Source organism: Myotis yumanensis, unplaced genomic scaffold (genome assembly GCF_028538775.1).
Source record: "Myotis yumanensis isolate MYYU_CA2020_CCGP unplaced genomic scaffold, mMyoYum1.0.hap1 SCAF_6, whole genome shotgun sequence".
NCBI lineage: Eukaryota > Metazoa > Chordata > Mammalia > Chiroptera > Vespertilionidae > Myotis > Myotis yumanensis.
In genome coordinates this window covers 24,441,049-24,457,889 of record NW_027223757.1, presented here as the reverse complement: position 1 = coordinate 24,457,889, position 16,841 = coordinate 24,441,049, and the positions used below count along the sequence as shown (strand labels likewise).

General features: G+C 44.5%; 1 protein-coding gene across 2 annotated transcripts in view; it reads left to right on the top strand.

The window, feature by feature from the left end:
* Positions 1–13,255: 13,255 nt before the first annotated feature.
* MAP3K5 (mitogen-activated protein kinase kinase kinase 5) overlaps positions 13,256–16,841 on the top strand; it is a 169,284-nt gene continuing 165,698 nt past the window's right edge. Inside the window, exon 1 of one of the 2 annotated variants that reach the window (XM_070417761.1) lies at positions 13,256–13,993. In XM_070417761.1, coding sequence (XP_070273862.1) covers positions 13,546–13,993 — 448 coding nt within the window. In that variant the 5' untranslated portion in view covers positions 13,256–13,545. The remainder of the gene's footprint in view (positions 13,994–16,841) is intronic. The other variant, XM_070417762.1, reaches the window with a different exon arrangement.

Sequence of the window (16,841 nt, the reverse complement as noted above, 5' to 3'; positions counted from 1 at the left end):
ATCTTCTGATCATGAGGTGGCCCTGAGGATGGAAGCTATGCGATAAGGCTGAGAAAGAAGACATGGTGAAGGAGTCAAGATCCTTGGTGACAATGGAGCCCCCAGTGGAGCCCTGGACTGAATAAATCTGCACTTACTTTACATGAGAGAAAACATTGTATCTTTTCTGAACCTCAATTATTTTGGATTTTTATTATGTATAGTAACTGGATTATATGTTCCATTGAGCCAGGAATCTCTACCTGTTATGCTCACTGTTATATCCCAAGAACCTGACAGAGGCATTCAGGAAATATTGTCATTGAGTGAATGCAGCATTTTACAAGCCTGAACTCTCGCTTTATTTTTTTTGTAGTACCATAAAGGGTAAACTGAAAAAATTCTGAAGATTTCTTTTGCTATGCTAAAAAGAGGTTAATATAACATTGAAGTGAGCAAACACAAGGCAGCTGGAACATTGGCAAAGAGTGATGCAGGAGGATTTACCCAATCTAAGCTAAAAATAGCGTGGTCTCTCTGGGAAGAACAGAGGCTGGTTCCAGCTGGGTAAACTGCTGATGGTGATCCTGACCACAGAAAAACATTCTGAGGGGCTCTGATAGTAGCCACTCCTTACCTAGCAATGCATGACTCTAGCATTGTAAACTACTTCATTCTACCGGCAAGGTTTTCTAGAATTAAAAATATTTAACATATAAATAAATCAACCACATTCCTATACTGGATTGGGGCAACTTGAAGTGAAGTCCAAGTCTAATTTGTCTGTGTCTCCAGAATCTTAGAGAATTCTCAAAATACAGTAAACCTTCCATAAATGTTTAACAACTTGAGTTGAATTGGAAGATCAAAGAATAGGAGACATGAAATATTTCTTCTCTCTTATCCCTCCCCACCCTCCCTTCGCACTCCTCCCCAGATCTTACTTTCCAAGTGGAGTCCAGGCTTGCTAGGGTTGTTGATGGAAGTAAAGTTAAGGACTGTGTGAAGTTGCATTACTAGAAATTTATTCCCTGTGAGTGTTTTCATTGATTACTTGAAGAGTCCTCTTTTAAATGCAATTAGGGTAGAGGACAAAGAATTCTGAGTTTTTATCTCAATTTGCCCTTTACTTCTGAATTCCGACTTACCTAGATTTTTGTTTCTCCTTATGTAAAACGGGCAAGTTTTTTTTTATTTTCATTTTTTTTCTTTATTTTTTAATTTTTAAAATTTTTTTTATCTTATTTTATTTTGTTTTTTTAAAATGGGCAAGTTTTAACTAGATCAATCATTTCTAGGCAAGAGGACTTGAAGACTGTAATAAGTTTACATAAACTAATCTAAATATTGCAAAGCCAAATGGGAATTGTACATTTATAATTCTGCAGCAGAGGCCAGCCTAGAATTCTATTTTCTTTTTTTTTAGACTGAAATTATATGAATGTAGTGTGGTTACACTCATTCTCTGATGTTGATATTAATTTCTGATTAACTGCTTATGAAATCATAACATTTCTGGGGCTCATGGAGGCAAAAAAAATTGAAAAGTTTTACAGGCATCAGGTTGATCTCTAAGACACTGCAGAACCAAGAGGGCTAAGGCATAGAGTTGCTGTCATCATGCACTCCTTATTGTGACTCTTTTTTAAAGCTTTATTTGGGGTATAATAGATAGATAGGAAATAGATATACAGGCTTTGATATATGTATACATTGTGAAATAATCCCCACAATTAAACTAGTTAACACATCCATCAACTCACATAATTATCTTATTACATGTGTGCAATGGGAACACTTAAGATCTATCCTCTTAGCAAATTTCTAGTATACAATGCAGTATTGTTAATATAGTCACCATGCTGTACATTACATCACTGGAACTTATTCATCTTGCATTACTAAAACTTTGTATACATTGACCAACATTTCTCTATTTCTCCTGCCCCCAACCCCTGGCAACTGCCATTCTACTCTGCTTCTATGAGTTCAATAATTTTAGATTCCACATATGAGCAAGATCATACAGTATTTGCCATTCTGTGTCTGTTTTTTATTTTTCCACTTAGCATAGTGTCTCAAATCATGGGATTTCCTTCTTTTTTAAAGCTAAACAATATCCCCTTATTGTGACTTTTGGAAGTCTTGAAGAAGAGGGAAGCTACCAGGGCATTCAAAGCCCATCAGAGAGATCATTTTCATCACTTAGAACATTAGCAACACTTAGGAAGTGCTCCCTTATTGTTATAATAGGCTTGTTACTATCTGTCCTCCACGTCATTTGGGGGTACTTGGCTTTTCTCAATGAGACAGAAACCATTTTTATCAAAACATTTATTAAACCTCAGAGTTGTGTAACTTATAAACTTGGCCACTGCTGTGGAACACCATTCAAGTAAATTAATGTAAGCGGGCATGGCTAGATATCAGGCTTCTGTAAGAATCTACAATTATATTTAAAATGTTTTGTTTTTATAACTGCTATTGTGACACTCATACAGACTCTAATGGCAAATATTTACCAACCCAAATTGTTTTCGAAACTAGTTTATCTTTCTCACGGAGATGGACAGGAAGTAAAATAATTTAAATATATGGTCTTTCTATCCAGGTGAGTCATTATCCTAGGTAATGGACAGGTTACTATAAGTTTCTTTATGATAGTTATGGAAAAGAATTCCAGAAAAAGATAGGTAATTTTTTTTCCTTTTAGTTCTGCACAGCATTGTGCTGGGCACATAGTAAGCCTTTGATGTTTGCTAGAGGGTAACATCACCATCATCCTAACACTTTAAGCATTATCTTCAAATATGTAATGGGTAGTTGGACAGATGTACTTTACAGCCCTTCAATTTCCAAGAGTCTATAATTGTGGGCTAATTTTCTACAACAGTCATTCCATATCACTTGTTTTTTTAGTTATACTTTCCTGTTAAAAGTTTTAGAATCTCGTGGGAACGTAAAATGGTAGAGCCAATGTGGAAAACAGTATAGCAGTTGCTCAAAAAAAATAAAATAAACATAGAATTACTACATAATACAGCAATTTTAATTCTGAGTATATTCCAAAAAGGATTGAAAACATAAACTGAAACAGATGTTTCTACACCTATGTTCATAACAGCATTATTCTCAATAGCCAAAAGGTAGAAACAAAACAAGTGTCCACTGACAGATGAATGGATCAAAATTGTGGTATATACATATAATGGAATGTACTTCAGCCTTAAATATGAAGGAAATGCTGACACATTCTACAACATGAATGAACCTCAAGATATTATGTTAAGTGAAATAAGCCAACCACAAAAGGACAAATATTGTATGATTCTACTTATGTGAGGTACTTAGAGTAGTCAAATTCATAGAGACAGAAAGTAGAATGGTGATTGTCGGGGGCTGGGTGGAGGGACCAATGAGGAGCTATTGTTTAGTGGGTATGGAATTTCAGTTTGAGAAAGTGGAAAAGTTCTGGGGATGGATAACAGTGATGGTTGTACAACAATGCAAACATACTTAATGCCACTGAATTGTACACTTAAAGACAGTTGAAATGGTAAATTTTATGGTCTGTATATTTTGCCACAATAAAAAAATAAGTTTTGAGTCTTAAATAGACTTACTGTGCTTCTATGTAGAGAGACAAAAATCTATGCATGATTGATATAATCTGAGCATAGTAGAAAATGCAATTAATCATTCTCCTTGTCTTCTGAAAAGACAGAGCTGTTAACACAATCCTCAGATCAGAGATGTAGCACTGAACCTAAGCCTCATGCTTTTTACTTGTGTGATGATATCTATTTGTCCACTTTAAGCTCTTAGGCAGGATTATAGCACATGCACTCACGGCCCCTTGATGATCCTTTAGATAAATGGGATAAATGGGTAGAATTGTCCCATAAATGGATATTGGCTCCAATGGATAAATGGTTGGATAAATGGGTGCTCTTCTGTAGGCTCAACTGAACAAAACAACATGGGATATAATGAATTGGCCTTCTGAAATCTCCATAATGATAACATCTTCCTCCAAGGGTTGTTGTGATAACTAAATAAGGTGACTGTAAGCTCACTGTAAGCTCTCAGTTGGTATAGCTTATTATTTTAGTTATGCTTTCTAGCTTAGCTTAAGTATTACATTTAGTTCTTTAAGGCAGGAAATTTAACCATCTACTTCCCATTTCATTCTTAATTTTTTCCCTTAACATCTTTCACTATCCCATAGAAATGAGGGTTGCTCAATATTGCGAGGACATTGCTAATTTTTAACTCATGCACTCCCCAAAATAATTTAGAAAAATTATGAAACCCACATACATTTTAAGTTGCCCTCTAAAAAGTTTTCTCATAAGCTCAAATAGCTGCAAATGATGTAATTTCGAGCTTATTGAAGATTTCATTTTAAAATTAAAAGTATTTTATCAATTTAAATGTTTCCAATAGATGCTAAAAATAATAGGCATCTGACACAATCATTGTATTACTTATCTAGTGCTTTGTAATAAACTGTCCACTTAGCTGAAAACAAACATTTATTTTCTCAGTTTTTCTGGGTCCGATTACTCAAGATCTCTCACAAGACGGAAGTCAAGGAGTTGGTCTCATCTGAAGACTAAGAATAATCCACTTCCAAGTTCACTCACATACATGCTGGCAGGATTCCGTTCCTTTTGAGCTGTTAAACTGAGGGGCTGGCTCTGTGCTGGCCAATGGCCACATGGGGCTCTCCATAGGGCAGTTTACAACATGACACCTGGCCTCCCTCAGAAAGACAGAGCGTGAAATAGAGAGAGAGTGGAGGGAGAGAGAGAGAGAGAGAGAGAGAGAGAGAGAACAAAAGAGGATGAGCAAGACAGATTTCACCCTCTTTTTGTAACCTAGTCTCAGAAGTTGCATCCCATCACTTTTGCTGTGTGTGTACTCTTTGTTAGCAGCAAGTCATTAGGTCGGACCCACCTTCAAGGGGATGGGTTTACTAAAAGCATGAATACCAGGCGGCAGAGATCATCGTAGTCCGTCCTGTAGATGCTGCCTATCACTATTTTCAATTTTTAAAAATACATTAGCAAGATCATCTTTAACTATAAGAAAATTTATCATTTCTTTTTCTCCTTGAACTCCATTCCACTATTCTTCTCTGAATCTTGTTCAAGTGTAATAGATACTTACACTTGGAATTATTTTACCAATTTCCTTATTATACATCACTTTAGGATAATTATATATATACATAAAATTTTAAATTAAAAACTGTATTACTTTATGGCTTTAGGGATCTTTTTCTAGGACAAGTTATCATATCTTTATTATTAATTCCAGTAGTGCTAGTATTATGATTAGTATTGACCACAACTCCATAAACATTTAATAATACTTGATAAATATTAAATACAAAAAGTAAAATGCCATTGGAAATACTGAATGTGATAAGCTGTTCATTTTTTTCAGTTAGCTCATTTATCTTTTCTTGAGTATGACTTATTCTGAGAATGAGTCAGGGCCACTAGTAAATGAGAGACTAATTATGTCATTAGTGATGGTTATTAAATGACTCATTTTTTGAGGAATCCATATCACACTATTAAACTAATCTAAACATAATGGGCACATAGGTGGGATAATAAATGAGCAGAGAAATGGTTCATGAATGATAGAGTCCAAGTAAAAAATTAATATGGATTTAAAGTATATAAAAAACTTTTGGGGAAAGCCAATGAAAATATTTTCTTGCAAGTCTGACTAAATGTTTATGTAAATTTAAAACACCAATTTTGGGTCCTAAAAGGACCCAAAAATTCTGAAAAACTTTCCTCCACCCTAAAAGCACAGCAAAGATGCATTTGTGGAGGGCACAGCAGAGAAAATTTGTAATAGAAGAGTTTCTCCCCACTCCCCACCAACCCCAAATTTGTAAGAGCCAGGAGGAATAGGAATGATCAACACTATAATAGAAGTACATTATTTTCAGGGCTCTTCTCTACTGAAAGTGCATGCTTTGGCTCATTGTAAGAGGGATTCCATTCAGCAGAGCTACACTTGGACGTGGGAGTGATGCAGTCAGCATCTTGCTCACACATGTGGGACAAAACTACAATTTCTGCATTTGGTTTAACATGACCATAATTGGTGTGATGAACATGTCTCCACTGATTTGGAAATAAGTGTGGAATGCTTTTATTTTCCAACTAGAGGCCGGGTACATGAAATTCGTACCCGGGTAGGGTCCCTAGGCCTGGTTGGTGATCAGGGCCGATTGGGGCCTTTTGCTGCCGGCCAGGGCCTTCCTTCATTCTGTGCCGCCCCCTGGTGGTCAGCGCACGTCATAGCGAGCAATCAGTCTCCTGGTCAAACTCCCACAAGGACAATTTGCATATTAGGCTTTCATATATATAGATTACTGCCACCAACTATTTCTTACCTAACCTCCTTCATGCAGGGTAGCAGGACTATTGGTAAAAACAGTCTCTCTCATGTGACTATGTGTGACACTTTAGTACTTACAAAGTATTAGTTACAAAGATAAGATCCCAGGAAAAGTTGATGGGAATAATGCTATGGAATTTCATGAAAAAGTAGGTGATTCCTTTCAATCTACAAGTGGTAACTTTAAAGCCCTGCAGTTATTGATTTTGTCTATACAACATGCCTTTCTTCCCTTCTCATTGCAGACTTCTCTCTTTACCCCTTACTACACAGACCAAGGGTTAAGACCAAGACTGAGCCTCAAATTGTACCTTGAACTAGATACAGGATGGGCTCCATAACTAAGCCACACTAGTGAAAGTTATTCCTTACCACTTTTTTTCACTGCCTTCCACTTAGGGGAGAAGCTGGCCTGAATATCCTGGTGAAGATCTATACTAATGAAAGGGTAATATGCTAGCTAGATTGGACGTCTTCCGGACATCTTTCCTGACAAAGTTGGGCCAGAGGGAAGCCAGCCTGGGTCCCAGGTGCCTGCGGGTGGCCTGGGGGAAGCCAGCCTGAGTCCTGAGTGCCTGCCAGCGGCTGGAGGAGAAAGCCCAGGTCCTGGGTGCTGGAGGGAAGCCGGTGCCAACAGCTGGGGGAAGGAAGGCCTACTCTTGCACGAATTTTCATGCATCGGGCCTCTAGTTTTCTAAATAATGGACTTAGAATTACCAGGATCTGTGACTTATAAAAGTGCTATCTCCAATGGACCTTGTCTCACCTATTTAAAATGGACTAAAGACACCTCTCCAGGAGAGGTCATATGTACTGAAATTAACTTCCCCATATTCTAAACCTTAGTACTTTGGAAATTAGCAATTAGAATAAGCACAGACTATAATGGTAAGAAATTGTCTATCCACTGAGCAAAACTGGCTAGGGCACTATTTTGCCTCTTTAAGAACAAACCTGAGAACCCAAAATAGGCAGTGATTTTGCATACGTCTTTTTGTATTAGAAAAAAGTACTCCTTTCCTTTTATTTATACAATTGTGAAAATGCACCTCTTCTGGGTGATTCAGTTAGGAAAAAATGCTTTCATTTTCTCTAGATGGACACACTGAGCCAACCTTGGAAGCACCTGTCCCCTCTGTCTGCTGACAGTCTTCATATTTGAGTTGTAAATTGAACCATCTGAATTTATGCATATTTGTCTATTTATCAGCTATAAAAATGGAAATTTCAAATGGTTCAACTTAATAAATTCCATGTAAGTGCAATTAGCTAAATCATGCCATTAGTGAGAGACTTAGAACTAACTACAGTCTTTCAGTATTTCATTGGAGTTTGGGTGCCACTAATCAAGAACATCTTTAAAATTATTAAATCAATTCAAAGTGAAACAAAGTCAGCAAAATAAAAATTGTGTATGAAAAAATGGCTCTGAAAAGATCTGGAAGGGAAGCAAAGGTGAAATGGTCTAAAAAGTTAAGATTTTTATAAAATACTATATATATATATATACACACACACAGATAAAAATCCAGAAACTGTAACACCGTCATGACCATAATGACCTAACAATTGGTCGCTATGAGACCCACTGAGGCCAGCGAACTGGCCTGATCTGGGCTGGATCACCCCCAACACCCCGATCAGGGCGGGGCCAGCCAGACAACCACCTTGGCTGGCAGAAATTTGGGGTCCGGGGACCTTGGAGTTGCTCGGTCTTGGTCTCGGGCAGTTGCACAGGCAAAGCTCTCCTTTGGCGGAAGTGGACCTGGGATCAGGGCGCTGGAGTTGGGGATGGGGTGAGGAGGCTTTCCTGGTGGCCACAGCAGTCCCCGTGGGCCGCACACAGCACCTGGGCGTCTGGCCCAGGTCAGAACAGCGGCAGGAATAGGGGCTGCGGGGTGCAGGGCGCAGCGGCACACAGGAGCCAGGAGGTGCGAGGCCCGACATGGGCTCTTACCCCACCTGCTGGGCCCAGCAGCACCGGAAGGTAGGCCATGATGTGCAGTGAGGTGCTGGGCCACTGACGGGAGGGGAAGCGAGCCAGGAAGGCAAGGCCCTGCACCAGACAGAGCCCCAAGTGGTGTGGGCAGGGCCGGAGCTGGGAAACCCTGGTGGGGTGGGCAGGGCTACAGCCCATGCCTTTTCGGCCTTGGCCTTGGAATTCAGAGGTCAGCCACACTTCAAGAGAGAGGATGTGGAGGAAAGTGGCAAGGCCACAGGAGGGATAGGAAATGTTGTAGCCATCTTCGGGAAACATAGCTGTCACGGTCTTCAGTAACTATGAACAGATAATCTTTGGTCTCTTTTCTACAGAAGAGGAAGCTGAGACTCAAAGAAGGGAGCCTTCCGCAACACCTCACCCACTTCTCAGACCTGACCCTGTGCAGCATTGTTTTCGTTGAAAGTAGAGGATCCAAAATGTTTTTAGATCTTTGCTATTTTAGACAGGAAAGAATTTAGCACAGGGAGTTGGTGCTTGGGAAATCATCGGAAAGCTGGAGGAGTGGGTATTAGGCTGGGCCTCCAGGAAAGACTCCCTGCCCAGTGGGAGGAGCTGCCCCCTCAGCCACACTGAATTTTAGGACACTCGGGCACAGCTGTGACCCAGGGATCAGGAAACTGTTGCCCCCGAAAGTGCCCTCCAGCTCCCACAAAACAGGTCACTGGGCACTGCCTCTGCCACAACTGTCTGTGCACAGCCTGGATTCTGCTGCAGAAAACCTCCACATCTCTGCAAACATGATCACCAGTGGCAAACAGCCCACACTGCAGGAAGATGCCTCTGCCCCACTTCTGTCTTCAAAATATTGTGCAAGCGCATCCAATTAGCAGAAACGAATCCATATCCAGAAACCTAGCTGCAAAGGAGTTTGGGCAATTTCAGACTTTCGTCTAGGAGTGAGATCTTGCCAATGTACCTCATGTGCCTGGTATTGATAAAAATGGGGCCCGGCTGGTGGGGCTCAGTGGTTGAGCATCGATCTATGAACCAGGAGGTCATGATATGATTCCTGGTCAAATTTCAGGCTTGATCCTCAGTAGGGGCATGCAGGAGGCACCTGATCAATGATTCTCATCATTGATATTTCTATCTATCCTTCTCCCTTTCTCTGAAATCAATAAATATATATTTTTTAAATGGGGTCATGCTGTATATATGTGTTATAATGAGTTTTTCACTTCATAGATCACTAATGTCTTTCCTGTTAAAACCATACTTAGAGAACATTATTTATTTATCATCTATACTAGTAAAAGGGTAATATGCTAATTAGACCGGATAGACCGGATGTCTTCCGGACAAAGCCGTGGCTGGGAGGGCCCATCGTAGAGCCCCTGCTGCCTGGTCCTCAGCTCTGCTCTTCTATTGATCCCAGCAGGGTGGGCAGGGCCTCCCTGTGGATAGCGATGAATGGCAGAGCCCCAGCCCAGCGGGAAGGGCCTCTCTTTGTTCTGCGATTGATCCCAGAGCCCCAGCAGGGCGGGCTGGGCCTCTCTTTGTTCTGCGATTGATCCCCAGCCCCAGGCTGGGTGTGAAGGGCCTCCCTCTGTGCAGCATGGATCACAGAGCCTGGGCAGGGTGGGTAGGGACTCCCTCTTTGCTGGCTGCCATCAATCGCAGAGCCCCGGCTGGTGGGCAGGGCCTTCCTTTCCAGGGCAATGATCTGGGGGCTCCCAGACTGAGAGAGGGCGCAGGCCAGGCTGAAGGACTCCCCCTAGTGCACGAATTTCATGCACCGGGCCTCTAGTTCATTATAATTGATCTCAGAGAGAAAATGGGAGAGAGAGAGAAACATTGTTCTGTTGTTTCCTGCACTCACTGGAATGGGTATTGAATCTGCAACCTGGGCATGTGCCCTGACTGGCAATTGATCCACCACTTTCTGGTGTATGGGATGATGCTATGCTGGTACCTTGACCCAAAATTCCAGCCTCCAGAACTGTGGGAAAAATATATTTCTGTTGTTTAAGCCACACAAATTTATGATATTTTGTTATGGCTGTCTGAGCTGACTAATCTATACTAATAAAAGGGTATTATGTTAATTAGACCAGGTAGACCGGACATCTTCTGGTCATCGTCCTTGACAAAGCCACGGCATCAGGGGCCGAGGCAGAGGTGGTTAGGAGCGATCAGGCCAGCAGGGAAGCAGTTAGGGGTGATCAGGCAGGCAGGCAAAGCAGTTAGGGGCAATCAGGCAGGCAGGCAGGTGAGTGGTTAGGAGCCAGTGGACATCCCCCAAGGGGTCCCAGATTGGAGAGGGTGCAAGCCAGGCTGAGGGATCCCCCCCTTCGTGCATGAATTTCATGCACTGGGCCTCTAGTTATCTATACTAATAAAAGGGTAATATGCTAATTAGACCGGGAGACCTTCCAGGAGACCTTCTGGACATCCTTCTGGACAAAGCCATGGTGGCGGGGCCGAGGCAGAGGTGGTTAGGGGTGATCAGGCCAGGAGGGGAGGGCAGTTGGGGGTGATCAGGCCAGCGGGGGGGGGGGGCAGTTGGGGGTGAGCAGGCTGGCAGGGGGGGCCAGTTGGGGGTGAGCAGGCTGGTGGGGGGGCAGTTGGGAGCAATCAGGCTGGCGGGGGGGGGCAGTTGGGGGCAAGCAGGCTGGCAGGCAGAATGGTTAGGGGTGATCAGGCAGGTGAGTGGTTAGGAGCCAGCAGTGGGATTGGGCCTAAACTGGCAGTCGGACATCCCCCGAGGGGTCCCAGATTGGAGAGGGTGCAGGCTGGGCTGAGGGACACCCCCCCAACCCGTGCACGAATTTTGTGCACCAGGCCATTAGTGTATAATAATCTTAGGTCTTCTTTGTATAGTAAAATGCTATTTGAGAATTTAGGCATTTTAGTTTTTCAGATAAGATTCTAATGAATTTCCAGTGTTTATTATTTTAGGCCAGGATCGGGTAGAGGATTATCTTCCAACAGGAGTTTATAGGTTTGATAAGTTGTTGGAAATACTAAAAGATATATATTAGTAGCCTATCAACATTTTGTCTCAGTATATCACTGATATACACTCTAATGATTTCAAGCACAAAAGCAGAGATGGATCACATAGATTCCAGCTGACATGAAGAGTGTAAAGTTTCCTAACTGTAAATGTCCTTTTATCATCTTACAAACCTTTAGAAAGAGCTAAGGCCATTTTGCTTCCTTAGAATACAATTGTGTAGCCTCTGGGCTTCTATTTTTTTTATAAGAACTCAAGCAATTCCTGAATATGGGAAGCCCAAAGCCTGTAACTTCCTTGCAATTTTCACTGGTTTTCTTAAAGTTACAGCATTGTGGAGTTTTCTGAGAATTTACACATCTGTTTTTACTCTTTAACTAAGTAGATTCTTTTTGTTTGAACGCTTTTAAGCAATCCAAGCATTCCCCTCGAGCCCCCCTCTCCATGGTACAATTGAGTTGTTAATCCTCATCTGAGGATATCTTTTTCCATTGCTGTTTGAGAGAGACATGGATGTGAGAGACACATGGAGTGGGGAGAGAGAGAGAGAGAGAGAGAGAGAGAGAGAGATGAGAGAGGCACATCAACTGGTTGCCTCCCTCAGGGGCGGGAGCGAATCCACAACCCAGGTTTGTGCCCTTGACCAAGAATTGAACACGTGACCCTTTGGTGCAGGAGCCCACTCTCTAACTACTGAGTCATGTAACCACTGAGTCACACCGGCCAGGGCCTGTGGTGCAATTTAAAGAACAGAGTAAGTCACTTAATTTCCTTCTTTTAACTGGCGGCTGATGATTTGCCGAATCGGGTATAGACCTCGTCTTCTATCCCAAGGATATGGATATATGGCACACGTATTTGTTTGTGTGTGTGTGTGTGTGTGTGTGTGTGTGTGTGTGTGTGTTGGGGGTGGGGTGGGGAGGAGGTGGAGGGGAGACTGTTAAGACCCTAAATAAGAATGCTAAATCGGTCAGGAGCTAACCAATTATTCATTGATGATAGCACAACTATTGGACATTTTTAAAGGAAATGTGCCAGGGGAAGACCTGATAAATTTGGCCTGCCACTTCCGGAGCGCACTGTCACGAACAAACCACCCTCCCCAGTTAGGCCCCAGCTCCAGGGTGCTCCCTGGGTTGAAATCCTCCCGCCTTTCACAAAGCGGGCCTTCTGGGCGGCCCCAGTCCTTCCAGACGGCGCTGTCGAGCGAGCCCGGCAGGGGCCAGAGGGGGGCGCCGTGGCCACGGGAAATGCTGCAAATGCTGCCGGGGCTGTAGCGCCGGAGGCCCCAGCATTCGCTAGACAGACTTTTTGCGCCACCCTGTTGTCGCGTGCGCTTCGGGCTTTTGCAGACTCCAGGTCTTCTTCGGTGGGGGCCCGGTTGGTGGCGGAGAACCTTGGCTCGGCGCCGCGCTGGGGCTGAGATCCGGGAGCGGCGGCGCGGTCAGTTTCGTCCCGGCTCCGGCTTCCCAGTGGCGCCTCCTCTGGGGCGGGCCCGACTCTCGGTGCCGCGACGAGTGGGCGGCCAGAAGCCTGTGGCGGGCAGGGCGAGCGGCGAGCGCGGACACTGCCGCGGCGGGGCTGGCGCGGGGGCCGAGCGGCCGCAGCACTCGGAAGTAAAAGGAGGCCAGGGGAGTAGGAAGACGTAGAGCAGATCCCGGGGAGCTGCTGCCGAGCAGGGAGGCCGATCTGTCCCGACACGCCGCCCAGCGCGCCTGCCTGCCCGTCAGGTGCGGGCCAGGTAGCTCCGCTCCCCACCCAAAGGGCGCTCCGCCTGGCCCCTCCCCGAGCGCCCCGCGCGGAAGGAGCCGGGGCCCCGGGTTGACACACCCGGGCACTCGCACCCGGAACGCGGCGCCCTTGAGCTGCACCGCCGCGCAGGTTTGCGAGCCGACTTGTCCGCCCGCCAAGAAAAGGAAGCGCCGTCCCACCCCTTGTACTCTACACCCTGCGGCGGGCGAGCGGCGCGGCCACGGAGGCGCCGAGGAGGGGCGAGGCGCCGCCGGGCAGCGGCGTCCCTTCGGGGGAAAGGGCGTCCGAGAGGAGGCGTCGGCGCGGCGCGGAAGGCACGACTCGCGATGGCAGCTGCTTAGCCCGGCGCGCGCGGAGCAGCCCCGAGCTGTGGCTGCCCAGACGGAGCGGCTGCGCGGGGGACGCCGCCGCTGCAGCCCGGCCGGGGAAGATGAGCGCGGAGGCGGGCGAGGGTATCACTTTCTCCGTGCCACCCTTAGCCCACTCGGGCCTCTGTGCCCTCGCCGAGGACCGTAGCTGCTGGAGGGGAGGAGCGGCGGCGGTGGCCGAGGGCGGGGAGAACCAGCTGCCCCCGCCGCCACCGGGCAGCTTCTGGAACGTGGAGAGTGCCGCCGCGCCGGTCACTGGGTGTCCCACCGCCGCCTCCGGGAGCAGCGCCGTCCGTTGCCGGGGCAACACTGGTGCGGGCGGCGGCCGACGGACCACGGTGGCTTATGTGATCAACGAAGAGAGCCAGGGGCAGCAGGTGGTGTCCGAGACCGAGGCCCTGCAGAGCCTGCGGGAGGCGTGCGAGACGGTGGGCGCCACTCTTGAGACCCTTCATTTTGGAAAACTGGACTTTGGGGAGACCACGGTGCTGGACCGGTTTTACAATGCAGGTGCGTATGTAACCCCTTCCCCAGCCTCCGCGGTCAGGGGCCGCTGCAGGGGAGAAAATACATTTTTCTGGGCAGCAGGCGTGCTTCCTACTTTACTTCTTGCCCCACCTTAGGGGCAGCGAGCGGCGCTGCGCGGCTGCTCCTGGCGCTCGCTCTTCCTGGGAGCGAGTGGGTGCTGGCGAAGGAGCCCGTGTGTATCTGTACGAGGGACCGACTCACCCACGGCCACGCTGGAGCCCGGGGTCCGCGTGGTCCTCATAAAGAACTTCTATTCATCAGCCCCAATCAGCCCTTCTTCACTCAGTGTCTTGGTTTCTCTTCTGTTAGGTTTGGCCCATATTGTCCTTCTCTGCCTACCTGTGACTGTTAGATGATGTTCCCACCCTTTTTTTTCTGTGTAGTTTTGGGAGTACAGAAACCATGACCATGTCAAAGCCAGCCGCACGAGGAGTGTATCTATGCATTTGCCTGTCATGTCATGATCTCCCGAGTCATTTTACCTAAACAAGTTTAGTGGCTTGAATTTCCCATCTCGTATCAATTTGAACTTTCAAGTAATTACTTCCAAGGGTAATAACCTTGTCACTCATGCTAAACTTGTGTGGTAACTTTTTAGGATTTCAGTGAAAGAACTAGGATCTGGTTTTATTACCCCATACACCAGGATGGGCTGGATAGTGTGTAATTTAACATTGTTTAAAATGCTGATAGGCTATCTTAATAACTAAGACTAAAGTGGCCATTAAGGTGATTGCTAGCATAAGCTATGAAAAAATAAGTATATTTTCAGCCTATCGCAGATTTCAGTGTTATTGCAGTTCTAGTGACTGAAGCAATTAGCTGTGTTAGCAAATATTAGAAATTAGAACATGTTGCTGAAATTAACCTGTGCAACCAATGTTGAGAGAATATATACTTATTTATTTTTATAAGCATGGGCAGAAAATTTTATTTAATGGTGGTTTCAGACAATAAGGTTCTTGCATTTGTGATCACATAAAACATTTTATATTCCAGTTTTATTTTCAGCTCTGATTGTCTTCAATTTCTTCAAAACACCTGAATTAGGCTTATGTCAGTTTTGGAATTCATCCAAAGCTGACTATTTTAAGAAGAAGAAGAACTTCATGTTAAGGAAGTCAGACTAAATAAACTAGGATTTTCTGGTTCTGGGTGTTTTTTTTACAATCTTGGTCTTCATAAGTGAACATGAGTACAATATACTGTGTCGCTTGGTTTTTTGGGTAGCTTGCTATAAAAATTACATAAACATAACTTTTCTAAAAACTGCAGTGTTCTTATTCTGGGATTATAATTTGGAAGAAGCTTCAAAGAATTGAAAGATGTGTGAGGGAAACACCCAACCAAATAGCTTATTTTTACTGCACTGATATATTTTTTTATGTGGCTCTATTAAAAAATTGTAAACTGTGAGCCTATTTGAAAGTTTTCTAACAAGGTTCACTTACTGTTTATTGTCTGGAAAGGGGAGAAAGATTAGAAGGGACCTGACATTTGAACTGTATCTCATTTAATCCTCCAAACAAGCCTATGAAGGAAGTGCCTTCTTACTGTCCTTAGCTGAGAAGACCAAGAGATCATAACTGGCTCCAAGATTCAGGTAGAAGCTAGTCAATGCCAGATTCCGGGCCTGGTGGCTGACTAAAATGGTATGCTTTGCCCTTGCTGCCTCCATTTAGCTGTGCAGGTTTGCTCTCAAAGTCAAGGGTAGTTCTCTATCTTGGAATCCTATGGTAGGGAGCTGGCAGGGAACTTATGAGCCATTTGGGTACAGTGTGGAATAGTGGGGAAGAGTCACTCTAGAACAGCGGTTCCCAACCTGTGGGTTGCGACCCCTTAGAGGTTGCCTAAGACCTTCGGAAAACACATATATAATTACATATTGTTTTTGTGATTAATCACTATGCTTTAATTATGTTCAATTTGTAACAATGAAATTGGGGGTCACCACAACATGAGGAACTGTATTAAAGGGTCGCGGCATTAGGAAGGTTGAGAACCACTGCTCTAGAAAGACCAGTGTTTGCAGGTCATCTCTGTCCCATTCCACTTCGAAGGTCCCAGCTTACCCTCTGCCTAGGTGAGTGAATGAACTTTGAGCCCTCTCATTCAGCATGAAGATGTGGCAGAGGTATTTGTTTTGTCCAAACCCTTTGTTTTTCTAAACTGAGGACTGCTGAGTCTGATGGTAGTCCAGCTTTTCTTCTGATTTCTCAAAAAGCAAATGCGCCTCATCCACCAGGATTCCGCAGAGTTTTCTGTGAAGGGCCAGATCGTAAATATTTTAGACTTTGCAGCAGGTCTCTCTCACTTTTCAATTGTGCAGTTGTTACACAAGAGCAGCCATAAACAATACCTAAACGAATGATCATGGCTGTAGTCCAGTGAACTTTATTAATGGACACTGAAATTGGAATTTTATATATTTCACAAAATATAACTCTTTTTTTCTTTTTTCTCCCCACCCATCAAAAAATGTAAAAAGCATTCTTAGCTTGTAAGCTGTACAAAAACAGGCCTGGCAGGATTTTGGTCCCTGGGCCATGCTGACCTTTGTTCTACATCCACCCCCTCCATTTGAAAGCTGAATCATTATGATATATATGGGAAGAGTACTGCTGCTCAGCTTAGATCTGAGTTTTTATCCTGGCTCAGTTCTGAACCATGCAACTCATCTCCTCCAAAAGGCTTATAAAATTGACCAGGGATTGAATTAAATTCTGATTTTCCTCATTTAGTCCTATAAATTTGCAAAGGCAAGGCAGCGTGGTGTGAGCATTGGAACAAGAGTTTCAAGATCTGGATTCTGGTCCTTGCTTCTTCTCTG